We start from the raw sequence: 13,655 nt of genomic DNA on the forward strand, positions 1-13,655 counted from the left end.
AGACAGATTCTGTTTGGTCCACACTCAATTTGACTTGCTGACATATTTCAGACCTTGAAAGGAAGGTTGCATATTTTAATGGCCTCATCAACGGAATGTTAATTAACTGCTGACGACATTTGATGAAGATGTGGCTACAGATAGAAATGAGTAAATATGTGATAGTAAACAACTCAGTGCAAATAAATTAATTCCATTCTGCCCAGCACATGGATTAACTCTGAAAAGGGATCCCAGAAGAGAACATTCTTGATTCCTAACTGCTAAACCACTTTTACTGCTAGACTTCTCTCTGCCAAGAATGAGCAAAGCAAACTTGGTGGTGGCTTAGGGAAAATCTGAGGTTGAGCATTCTCAAGAATGAAAGCCTTTCTGGATTTATGATACAGTGCTCCCTCGATTTTCGCGGGGGTTACGTTCCAAGACCTCCCGCGAAAATCGATTATCCGCGATATAGCGGCGCGGAAGTAAAAACACCATCTGCGCATGCGCGCCCTTTTTTCCATGGCTGCGCATGCGCAGATGGTGGAGCCGGTGGCTGGGGAGGTGGATTCGCCGCCCCCAGCAGCCCGATCTCCCTCCGGTGGCTGGGGAGGTGGATTCGCCGCCCCCACCAGCCCTTCCTGCTCTGGGTCAGAGCCGCGGAAACCTTCGGCTCGCCGAGGCTGTGTCTGACCCCTTCGTTTTTATTGCAGCGAAGGAGGCGAAGGAGGCGAAGCAAGGCTCCAAGCTCGCCTGCCGCCGCTACGCCTCCGCCGCCTCAGCCACCCCCTCTGCTCTGCAGGGACCTCGCATGCCACGATCTCCCTCTCTCGCCCTCCCCACGCTTCTCCTCGGCGGCGGCCAAGCGGCAGACCCGAACTGTCCTGGGTCCCTCTCTATCCTATCCCCACCACCACACACACACACGCCGCCGCCATCCACCCCGCCGGGTTCCCCGCTTGCTCTTCGCCTTCTCCCGCCTCCGAGGCCGACCAGCCCAAGCCGCAACCTTTAGCCAGAGGCGGACCTCGCAACCGATTCTGCACAAGGCACCAGAAACCCTTCCACTCGCGAGGGACAAGAGGCAGGCACAAAGCGGGGGCACAAGGGGAGCTGCCCGGCAGAGGTTGCTTTTTTTCTTCTCGTGGGCAAGTGGAGGGGGGGAGAGAGAAGGAAAGAGAGAGAAGGAAAGAAAGAGATGAGAGAGGGAGGAAGAGAGTGTGAGAGAGGAAGAAAGAGAGAGAGAAATAATAGAAAAAAGGGGAGAAAAAAAGAGAAATGAGAAAATGATTGAAGCAGAGAATGACAGGAAAGAAAGAGAAAGAGACAGAGAAGTGACTCTTGGTGATGACGTATGACGTCATTGGGTGGGAAAAACCGTGGTATAGCAAAAAAAACCGTGGAGTATTTTTTAATTAATATTTTTTGAAAAACCGTGGTATAGCGTTTCGCGAAAATCGAGACCGTGAAAATCGAGGGATCACTGTACTCCAATAAGAGAGAAAAAATCTTTTGTATTGTCCAGCATGCCAGAACACGGGAGTCCTTGATGGTCTCTAAGCTTGGTTGTTTATCTTCAGACCAGAGGTGGGTTTCAACCGGGTCTAACCAGTTCTAACAGGATAACCGGTAGCAAAAATTTTGAATAGTTCGGAGAACTGGTAAATATCACCTCCGACTGGCCCCACCCTCATCTATTCTCTGCCTCTGAAGTCCCAGCTGATGTGCAGCAGCGGCTAAAAAGTCCCAGCTGATGTGCAGCAGTGGCTAAAAAACCAACACAATCCTAAGCTGCATAAACAGGGGGATACACTCCAAGAGTAGAGAGGTATTAATACCACTCTATAATGCCCTGGTCAGACCATATTCTTCCCATGCTACACGTACCAAGCCATGCCATGCCCTCCAAACCATGCCAACAGAACCAGCAGAATGTTTTGGGGTTTTTTGAAACCCACCACTGCTGCAATCATGTCATTACCCAACTAAGTGACATCATCACTGAGTAACAAAACATCTGCAAGAAAACAGCTTATGCATTTTGTTTCAACAGCTTTCAGTGCAAATTCGGTGCTCTGGGGTGGAGCTCCAAATTTTGCTACCGGAACTGCATTCCTGACCATTCCTGTAGGAGCCCATCATTGGTTGTGGCAGATCTGTTTCTTAATTATTTTCCAGTATTTTCCCAGATATTGATATTAAGCTGATTGGTCTGTAGTTTTGCCTTTTTTGTAGATGGGAGCCATGTCAGTTCATTTCCAGTCTTCAGGTAGATCTCCTGGGTTCCAGGATTTTTGGAAGTTGTGGTGCAGTGGTTTTGAAATGACATCTGCTAGTTCCTTTAGGACACTGGGGTGTAGCCCATCTGGTCCTGGTGATTTGTATTTGTTAATGGTGGATTTTTTTCCGAATCCAGTTGTGTTACCAGTTAGATGATTTGCAGTTTATTTTTGTGTGCAGACTAATGCAAAGAATGTGTTAAGTAGCTCTGCTTTGTCTCTGTTGTCTATTACTTCTTTGCTGTCTTCTCTTTTTAGTGGACCAACTGTTTCCTTGATTTTTTTCTTGTTTTTATGTGTTGGAAGAAACTTTTTTTTATTATCTTTGACTTTTGTTGCAAGTTTTTGTTCATTCTAGGCTTTTGCTGTCCTGATGTATTTATTCTTCCAATTTCTCTCTCACTAATATTTAGATTCGGAACAAACAGACTTAGCCGGTAAGAACTTGCCACATTGCTTTCCTACCTCTCTGACATCTGAGTTTCACATATGAAACTTGGCATGATGGAAATCTAAATACAGAATGGGGAAGCTTCCAATTTAGATTGTTACATTATAAATGTAGATCACTTTCTCCAAAACTGGAAGTCTAGCAGTTGTTATGGACCTCATTTCTCTCAGGGATGATGGGATTTCAGCCTAAGTAAAAGTTTTATATTCCTTAAGAGAGGTATTTTCATCTAATCACAACATTTCAATTTAATTAATTAACCAGCCCTAAACCTCTCACTGAAAATCATAATAATCCCAGTTGTTATGGCACTGAACGATGTTAACCAAAGGCAACGCTTTCTAGATAAATGAACCATCAATATCATTTGATGCTTGGAGCACATCACCAGCTTCAGTGAATCTCACAGATTCACAGTGGCTATTCTGCCCCGCAGCTGCCTGTTCTAGAAAATGCTGTTTCTGACAAGAACACACAGCTAGTCCATTTCTTTGCTATGTTGATTCATTAAAAGACCAAACAATTCGCTTCTCCTTTTCAACCAGCCACATTAAGAGATATATTCCATTAGCAGCAAGAAGCACACATTGAACTATTGCAAAATTCCTGCAATTTCATACCAGATACCAAGGAATCCAAATCCTGCTGCGGTCGTTTAGATCTGAGCTTGCCTTAAGAGCCAAGGTAAGCCAACTTCCCATCATGGATATGTCTGTTCATTCAAAAGCTGCTTATCTTCACAAGTGCTGTTTGATAATGCCTTGTAAGCTTTGCCCGGGGGCCTATTTTTCCAACACAAGCTTCAGTTAACATTTAGCATGTCCCACCATAATAGAAAAAGGAACTCACAGGTACCACTTGTGAAGTCTTTATGATTCATAAAAGAAAGAGAGAAAGAAATCAAAGTACTCATGTTGCTCCTTAGATATGGAATGAATCATTTACCATATACACTTGCTCCGGCCAATAAAGTAGATTCAAAAGGCAGTAAACTTTATAACCCAGTTAATAACAACAGGACAGCTCCTCTTGAGTTTCTGCCTAACAATCCATACACTCTTCTCATCCCAAAGTTGCATTTTATACTTTTGTTTATCTAGCTCTAGGCCAGTGATGGCAAACCTTTTCCCCCCGGGTGCAAAAAGCACATGCGCACACACTATTGTACCTGTGTGAGTGCCCACAACCATAATTGTGGGTTATTTTTTGTAATTGTGGGTTACATAATTATGGGTTACAAAATGACCTATCCAGATTCCTAAGAGATCAGTAAGGGGCGAGTACAAGTGCACTAGAGCGCCTTCCGTCCCCTGTCCTATTGCTCTCCTATATCTCCTATACCTTTCTTCTAGTCCTATATCTCTACGGAGAGGGGCGGCATACAAATCTAAATAATAATAATAATAATAATAATAATAATAATAATAATAATAATAATAGAGCCGGGGTGGCGCAGCAGGTAGAGTGCTCTACTGCAGGCCACTGAAGCTGACTGTAGATCTGAAGTTCAGCGGTTCAAATCTCATCACCGGCTCAAGGTTGACTCAGCCTTCCATCCTTCCAAGGTGGGTAAAATGAGGACCCGGATTGTGGGGGCAATATGCTGGCTCTGTTAAAAAGTGATATTGCTAACATGTTGTAAGCCACCCTGAGTCCAAGGAAAAGGGCGGCATAAAAATCAAATAAATAGATAGATAGATAGATAGATAGATAGATAGATAGATAGATAAAATAATAATAATAATAATAATAATAATAATAATAATAATCTTTTATTCTAGTCTTTCATTGATATGTTCATTGATATGTTCCTATATCTTCTCTTCTATTCTTTCTTAGATATATTTTACTATAAGTATATCCTCTATAACCTTCATCATGTATTTTACTATGTGTATACCCACTAAAACCCTCATTGTGTATTGGACAAAATCAATCAATCAATCAATCAATCAATCAATCAATCAATCAATCAAATAAATAAATTCAGTGCCTGGGGAGGGGAAAATTTACCTCCCCTGCCCCCCCCGGAATCCAGAAACAACCCATTTCCCAACTTCTGATAGGCCCAGTAAGCCCATTTTTCACCTTCCTGAGGCTCCAGAGGCTTCCCTGGAGCTTGGGGAAGGGCACAAATCCCCTCTTCTTCCCCTCAGAGGCACTCCAAAGGCAGAAAACACCCTTCTAGAGCCTCCATATAAGCTGAAAATCAGATGGCCAGTATGCAAAATGTGTGCTGGAGCTCAGCTAGGGCAACGTCTCATATGCCGGCAGATATGGCTCTGTGTGCCACCTATAGCACCCATGCCATAGATTCACCATCACTGCTCTAGGCTGACTAAAGAAACACAAAATGTTATGGATAAGGAAGGGGAGAAATCCAGCAGGTTCTGACAGGTTCTGGAGAACTACTAGCGGAATTTTTGAGTAGTTTGGAAGACCGGCCATTACCACCTCTGGCTGGCCCCAGAGTGGGGGGTGGGGGGGGGGTGGAGATTTTGAACTTCCCCCAGGAGTGGGGAGGGAACAGGGATTTTGAAGTTTCCTTCTCCTGCAGTGGGGTGGGAATGGAGATTTTGCATTATCCTTCCCCTGCTACGCCCATCAAACCATGCCTACCAAGCCACACCATGCCCACCAAGCCACACCCACCGAACCAGTAGTGAAAAATTTGGATTTCATCATTGCAAATCCTTCTGTGCAACATCTCCTGCCTACCTACCGTAGTAGTTTGAAAGCGTGCAAATGTGAATAGATAAATAGGTATGGCTTTGGTGGGAAGGTAAGATTGTTCCATGCACTTTGGTGTATAGTCATGCTTGCCACATGACCACGGAAATGTCTTTGGACACAACTAGCAAAGGAAAAATATTACCTTTTCTGGGACATACAGTAGATAACCAGATGCATCTGGAAAGCTCAAAAACATTAACCTTTCTACCCTTATTTCCACACAATTGGCATTTACAGCATATCTTATGCGGGCACCCTGGAACCATCACAACCCCGAGAGGAATGAGTTTATTTATATATCACATTAAACAATGGTTTGCTTCATAGTTTTTTATGAAAAAGCAGCAGTTGGCTGAGTTTGCATAATATGGTAGTTTCTAAACTGTTATTCAGAAATTAGAAAGAATGACTGTGTTGGAAAACTATGCTACGTTGAGGCCCAAGAAATCATATTATATCCTACTGCAATTAGGAAAGCCAGTTATAGTTCTTGGAGAGGGGTGGCATATAAATCCAATCAATCAATCAATCAATCAATCAATCCATCCATCCATCCTAAAATGCTTTAGTGCACTGTATTTTTCCTTAATATGGTTATTTTGATACATATACGGACTGCACTAATCAGATTTTCTTTGGAGATATTGGTAAGGTCTTAACAAATTGGAGATCACCAGATGGGGGAGCACTTACTAAACCAACCTAAGAAGAATATTGAGTAAATTAGTCAAGACCTTTTAGAATAGCCTCCTTCACTATACTTTTCCAGCTTCCAATTAGTCAGGTACATACAGTAATACCTCGTTTTACGAACTTAATTGGTTCCCGGAGGAGATTCGTAAGGCGAAAAGTTCGTAAGATGAAACAATGTTTCCCATAGGAAACAATGTAAAGTCAATTAATACATGCAAGAACCCCCCCCTGCAAAAATGGCGCTCCACTGGGCGCCACCGCCTGGCTGCCGCCTTTTGAAACAGCAAGGGGGCTTCTCGGCGTCCTCCTGAACTCGAACACCAAACCTGAACTTTTGCCGAACTTCCGGGTTCGGCGTTCAGGAAAATGCCGAGAAGCCCCACCACCCGTCTGTCACCTTTTGAAACAGCCGGGGGCTTCTCGGCGTTCTGCCGAATGCCGAACCCGGAAGTTTGGCAAAAGTTCAGGTTTGGCGTTCGGGTTCAGGAGGACGCTGAGAAGCCCCGCCGCCCGGCTGTCAGCTTTGCAAAAGAGCCACGGAGCTGTCGGGCCAGTCGGGAGGCTCAAACGGAGTTGGGAATCCAAATAGGGAATTCCATGGTTGGAGCTTTGACGTCACGAAGACGTCCTTCCTGGAGTCCACGTTTATTCCGGCCAGGAAGGACATCTTCATGATGTCAAAACTCCGCCCATGGAATTCCCTATTGGGATTCCCCACCTCCATTTGAGCCTCCCGACCGGTCCGACAGCTCCACGGCTCTTTTGCAAAGCTGACAGCCAGGCGGCAGGATTTCTCAGCATCTTCCTGAACCCGAACGCCAAACCCGAACTTTTGCCGAACTTCCAGGTTCGGTGTTCGGGAGAATGCTGAGAAGCCGCCCAGCTGTTTCAAAAGGCAACAGCCGGGCGGCGGGGCTTCTCAGCAGCCACCTGAACCCAAACTTTTGCCGAACTTCTGGGTTCAGCGTTCAGTCGACGGGTTCGTAAGATGGAAAAAGTTTGGAAGAAGAGGCAAAAAATTTCCGAACCCCGGGTTCGTATCTCGGAAAGTTCATATGACGAGGGGTTCGTATCATGAGGTTTCACTGTACTATGATCTTAAAAATTGCAGTACCATTGCAAAATAATTGCTGCATCACACAAGCAGTTTTGTGGAAGATTTAGCCTTTTTATTCAAGCAGTGCGTCAAATAAAGGGTGGATGATGGCTTTTGGCAAAACCTAGGGTGATTTCATTTGTTTCCGTGCAAACTTCCCCATTGACTGGAAGCTAGAACAAGAAAAAGAGAACCAACACAGATCTCTGTTGCTTAACTAAACTCATTTGGATGCTACTTTAAGAAATAATTTAAATGTATTGTGTCCCTTTTTAACTGGGAGTAAGTAAAGTTTGAGCATAAGGGGCATGGCTGTTGTAAAATATTTATTGCTCACAGTAATTCTAATTTCATACAATATTACTGAGGGGCTGGACTAGATGACCTTCCAACTATGTTAATCTATAAAGATATCTGTAAAGCTTTCATGCCCAAAAATATTTTTTTGTCTTTCTTGGAGCACCTTTCAAAAGCACTGAGGTAAGAATGCGCGTGTCATTACATTGGATCCAAATATTTTCTAGTAAATAAATATTATGCTTAACAGTGACATTTCAAAATACAATGTTGCCTCTGATTTCTGCCTGCGTTAACTAGAAACGAATTATGGGTTTAGCAACCGCACCAAAGAGGTGTAACTTAGTATCTCCCATTCTTAATCAAACAATAGTAAGATATCCAATGCAAGAATAGTAACTAAATCTGTCTATTGAGGCAAAACAATTTCTAATACAAAATCTTTGTTTGGGCATCCTTCCATATAACTCTTAATATATCTTGGGATGCTACCCACCACTGCACCACCAAGCAGGGGTGGCGATGTATCCCGGGCTTTTCAGATTGAAACAAAAGGCTAAAACCCACAATTTAAGCTTTGAATTACACTCTTTATATGAAAAAAGCAACATTTACAGGCAGAATGCAGTCTTTAAAAGTTTATGAAATAGATTTCACTGCTGCAAAGTTATCAGGTAAGCCTCCGGGAAAGATGTCAGCATCAGGGCTAATTGCATTTCAGCAAGATAAAATAGGCAGTGAGTCATTGGGTATACAATTCAGCTCACCACATTCTGGAAGGCAGGCAGCTTCTAGCAGAAATCAGGTATTTTCTGGAACCCCAGATCTAACACAGCATCCTTGAAAGCAATATTGAAACTCCACCCAGATGTACCCACAATCCTTCCCTTTTATACCTACTGGGAGTGGTCAGCAAACCCCTAGAGTTAAAACTACAAACTTCTTCCTTTTACCATACAAGTGTTGTTGTCTGCTTTGTAATCTAATGAATTGAGGATCTAAGAGTGGCTCATCCACTCTAATGTCCCCTTTGTCCTCTGACTCGGACCAATCTCCCATTGACATATTTGCCACCTCTGGTGGTTCGTTTTGTCCATCCAAGTCTATTTCTCCATCACTCTCACTCTCTGCATCAGCTGGCAACCACATGGCCCAGGGCAGGGGTAGGCAAAGTTGGCTCTTCTATGACATGTGGACTTCAACTCCCAGAATTCCTGAGCTTGCATGATTGGCTTGGGAATTCTGGGAGTTGAAGTCCACAAGTCATAGAAGAGCCAACTTTGCCTATCCCTGGCCAAGGGTATCCAGATGGGCCTGGCTCATCCTCCTCAAAATCTATCATTACCATAGGGGAGTTCTTCTTTTCTTTGCTGCCAATTCCTCCTTTATGCGCTGTACGAGCGTGTGCATGTGCAGTGGTAAATAACCAGCTTCTGCGCATGAGCAGTAACAAAAACCAAGATGGCGGCACCTATGATGCCACAGAGAAAGCCGATTCGGGGGCATGGCAGGCCTGGGCTACTGCCAATTCTAGTGACCCAGGCCGCCAAGTTACTACCGGTTCCATAGAACCGGTCTGAACCAGAAGTAAACCACCTCTGCCAACAAGACATTCAAAGTATTATAGGTGCCAAAGAGAAGGTTTTTATCATATAGACTTCGGTTGAAAGTTTGTAAATGGCAGGCTTTGTAAGCAGTTGGCATTATTTTTGTACCTTGCCTGTTGCATTTCCATACTGGCTGAACAAGGAAAAATACCTTTTGTCCCCCACCTCTGTCCTGCACCCTAGCAAGTGCAAATTGATTTTGCAGATGAGTGAGCCATCTTTTCTACACCACAGCAAAAATACCTCTTATCTAACTGCCATCCAGACTGAAAGTCTCCATGAAAAACAAGTGACAGAAGCAGAGCAATATTGGTTAGTGAGAAAATGGTCCTTCAGAAAAGCACCTGAGGTTCTCACCTGCCGGATCCCCAGATGGTAGGTGAGGATGCGGTCCACAGCATCAGGATTCATCTGGGTCCATTCTAGGCTGTAGGCATACACACGGGCTCTGTTTTGCCACAATGGATTGTAGGTGTCATAGTAGAATTCTGGAGCATATGCTTTGCCTACAGGTAATAAATTGGATGTACAAGTCAAGAATGGGAAGTACATAGAAAAACAACATTTTTATGAATAACATCTTTATTCAAGTTATGTGTTGAATAACTGCCAATATTCTCCCCAATGATTCTTACTTTGTCTTTGCCTGAATAGCTGAAGCTGATTCTTCACTTCAATATTCAATAAAAACAAATTAAATATTTACAAAATAACATTATCTTGCCCATTTTCCTTATGCAACACTATAGAAAAGTCTTGAGATGGGATGAGGCCAACCGCTTGCCAACTCTATCTTCTGCATCACATGTTGTTCAACCAGATACATTTAGGAATCTCATAACCCATTGTTCTGTCGGGCTCTCTGGTAGAATCCTCCCAAAAATTCACAGGTACAAATTTCAGACACACACACGTTTGAAAATTCAAAACAATGTTCTTTATAATGAAAATGCACTTAACCTAAGCCCTCTTTTGGTATAGCAAAGAGCACTCATCTCCAAACAAACTGGTAATTGGTACAAGTCCCTTATCAGTTCTGTGATACTTAGCTTGCAGCTGTGAGGCAATTCACAGTCCTTCTTCTTTCACAAAGTGAAACACACTTTGCTCTGGTTTAGTTTCAAAGCGGGGAAAAATCAGCACACAAAAGGTCAAAGTCAGTAAAGTAGTCACGAAACACAACGATCAGATAATCCTCAACAATGGCCAAACCCACAGGCTGCTCTTTATAGCAGCCTCGCTAATTACCACAGCCCCACCCAACCACAGGTGGCCTCATTTTCTTTGATAATAATCTCTCAGTTGTTGTTGCCTATGTATCGCTCTCCGAATGCGTGGCCTGTATCATTAACTCTTGTTCTGAATCCAAGGAGGAGCTAGATAATTGATCTCCTTCTGAGCTGTCTGCCACACTCTCCTCCTCCCTGTCACTCATGTCTTCTTGGTCAGAGGAGCCTTCATCAGCAGATTCCACTGGGGGCAAAACAGGCCTGCAGCATGTGGATGTCTCCCCCACATCTACAGTCCTTGGGGCAGGAGCAGGGCCAGAGCTAACCACAACACCCATCAGTTGAGAATAACTATATTTTCCCGTTGCTTCTTCCCAGCAGATATTTGTCAGCCATCCTAGACAAACCATAACAGGAGACAGTATGAACTAATAGTACTTTATGGTAAAGCTACACTAACAGAAAATACAAACTTCCTGCTGCCACTTTTAAATGCTTTATCCATTGAGGTGGCTCCTTCTTAAGTTTGTGTCTCTGGCCACTAAGCCAGAGGTCTCCAATCGTTTGGGCAACAGGGCCTGGTTCTGTGGAGATAGGTTTTTCCATGGGCTATGGGGCCTGCATCCCAGACAAGTGCAGATGGGGCTTGGCTCATTTATGTTATTTATTTATTTTATTTATTTGTTTTGTCAAGTACATATTGGAGGTATGTAAAGATATAATAATATTCTTATACACGATACTGGTAAGAAGAGAATAAAAAGGAAAAAAAAGAAGAAAAATTAGATATAATAATTGTCAACTGCTGCGGTCAGAATTTAAGAAAAATAAAACTCAGAGTCCATTTTAGGTTCCAAAAGTGAATTTATCAAAAATCAGAACTGAAAGCAATCAAAGTAATAGCAAAGACTGAGGAAAAAGGCGCGATACATGCATATATCAAAACCCCTTTTGACCCCCCCTCTTGGAGATTGGCCAATCCCTAGTGTCCATAACCGTCAGGTGGACGCATCTTCAGACCCACGTCACATTTATGGAATGCAACTTCTAATGGTCTCCTCCTGGTCACCTGGTTTCTAGAAAAATGAAACTTATCCACATTTGGAATACTGTGAGACCACATTGAGACCATATTTGGAATACAGTGATCAGTTCTGGAGACCTCGCCTACAAAACGATATTGATAAAATTGAACGGGTCCAAAGACGGGCTACAAAAATGGTGGAAGGTCTTAACCATAAAACGTATCAGGAAAGACTTAATGAACTCAATCTGTATAGTCGGGAGGACAGAAGGGAAAGGGGGGACATGATCGAAACATTTCAATATGTTAAAGGGTTAAATAAGGTTCAGGGGAGAAGTGTTTTCAATAGGAAAGTGAACACAAGAGCAAGGGGGCACAATCTGAGATTAGTTGGGGAAAGATTAGAAGTAATGTGAGAAAATATTATTTTACTGAAAGAGTAGTAGATGCATGGAACAAACTTCCAGCAGACGTGGTTGGGAAATCCACAATAACTGAATTTAAACATGCCTGGGGTAAACATATATCCATCCTAAGATAAAATATAGGAAATAGTATAAGGGCAGACTAGATGGACCATGAGGTCTTTTTCTGCCATCAATCTTCTGTGTTTCTATGTTTCTGTCCCACTTCACAGGGCCTCCTGCACTCTTCTCCCCCCCCCAATGACCAAAACCCCTCCCCATTTCTTGTGGCAACCAAGCATAGTAGAAATGCAGAATCATAGCGAAAGTTGACAATAATATTCATATGCATGGCACTAGTAAAAACTAAAAGAAACATTAGGACAGGGGACAGAAGGCATGCTGGTGCACTTACTCATGCCCCTTATTTGGGCCAGTGCAGACCAGTACTTGTCCTGGGATTTGAAGACCCCTGTGTTAAGCTGCTAGCCACTCCTGCTTCTCTTTTCCACCCACACATTCCATTATATATTTAATGTACAAAGCCTGCAACTCAGGAGGTAGCAAACAGCCATTCAAACTAGTAGCGATGGGTAGTTTGATCCTTGAACACCTCTGATTCTTTTCAAATACCTTCTAAATCTATAAGCCTCGCCTTAGCAAATGCCAGTCCATCAAACCAAGAGCAGCAAATCCAGGGTAGCATCAAGTAACCTCAGACAGTATGCAAAGTATACTAGGAGTTAGATGATCAATAACCTGTATTTTCTTAAATTTAGGGATGGTGGTCAAGAAATGACTACATAAAATAATTTTTTGACGGGATGGCAATAAAACCCATTGACACTGAGTTGGAAGGTAAATATCTGGAAAAGGTGGTAACAATGGGCAAGTGAGAAGGAGATAGGTTTAGGGGGCAGAGTCTTAAAGGGCAGTGGGGAGATCCATTATGAAAGCAACCATCAGAGAAATACAGTTTAAAAACAGTCCAAGAAACAAACTTCAGAAAATATATTAGATAGGCCTTCCCTATTTTACACAAAAAGGGGAGGAAAAATCACGCAGATTTGCAAAACTCTATAACTGTAGCTGTTCTAATAAAAAGAGTTTTAAATCCATTTAGATTAATTTCTTGATCCACCCTAAAGGATTGATAATATGTGCTGATAGTTAAGGCAGCTGTCATGATGACAGAAGAGGAATATAAAAGATGGAAGAAGAAAAAAGGATGGAGGAATATAAGAAAGGGTTATTGGACAATCACATTTATTAATAGCAAAATTCAGTGGCAACATTCAGGGGAAGAGGTTCTAAAAGTTGCAACTAAGCCCTTTATTACTTTTGTATATAATTTTATTTAAAATGTGACAAGAAGATAAAAACTAGGAGAGGAGGTTCTAAAGGTTGCAACTAAGCTCTTTATTATTTTTGTATATATTTTTTATTAAAAAACGTTTTAAAAGATATGAAAAGTAAAAAGTGGGGGGGAAAGGAAAAAAGAAATAGCAAATAAAAAAGATAAAGAAATAGTTTCTAATCTTCTATACAGCAGTTATAAGTTCTATTAGATCCTTGGTGCTCTTTGAGCTTGATGGTTTTCTTGCAGAATATTTCATTTCCAAACAAGGTGACATCATCAGTATAGTTATAAATTAGAAACATAGAAACATAGAAGACTGATGGCAGAAAAAGACCTCATGATCCATCTAGTCTGCCCTTATACTTTTTTTTGTATTTTATCTTAGGATGGATATATGTTTATCCCAGGCATGTTTAAATCCAGTTACTGTGGATTTACCAATCACGTCTGCTGGAAATGTGTTCCAAGGATCTACTACTCTTTCAGTAAAATAATATTTT

General features: G+C 42.4%; 1 protein-coding gene across 1 annotated transcript in view; it reads right to left on the reverse strand.

Annotated features, from left to right (window-relative positions):
* Nucleotides 1–13,655, reverse strand: part of MDGA2 (MAM domain containing glycosylphosphatidylinositol anchor 2) — a 574,798-nt gene that overhangs the window by 96,189 nt on the left and 464,954 nt on the right. The window contains exon 10 of the mRNA XM_070738239.1: nt 9,496–9,644. Coding sequence (XP_070594340.1) covers nt 9,496–9,644 — 149 coding nt within the window. The remainder of the gene's footprint in view (nt 1–9,495; nt 9,645–13,655) is intronic.

This window comes from Erythrolamprus reginae, chromosome 1 (assembly GCF_031021105.1).
Source record: "Erythrolamprus reginae isolate rEryReg1 chromosome 1, rEryReg1.hap1, whole genome shotgun sequence".
Classification (NCBI taxonomy): domain Eukaryota; kingdom Metazoa; phylum Chordata; class Lepidosauria; order Squamata; family Dipsadidae; genus Erythrolamprus; species Erythrolamprus reginae.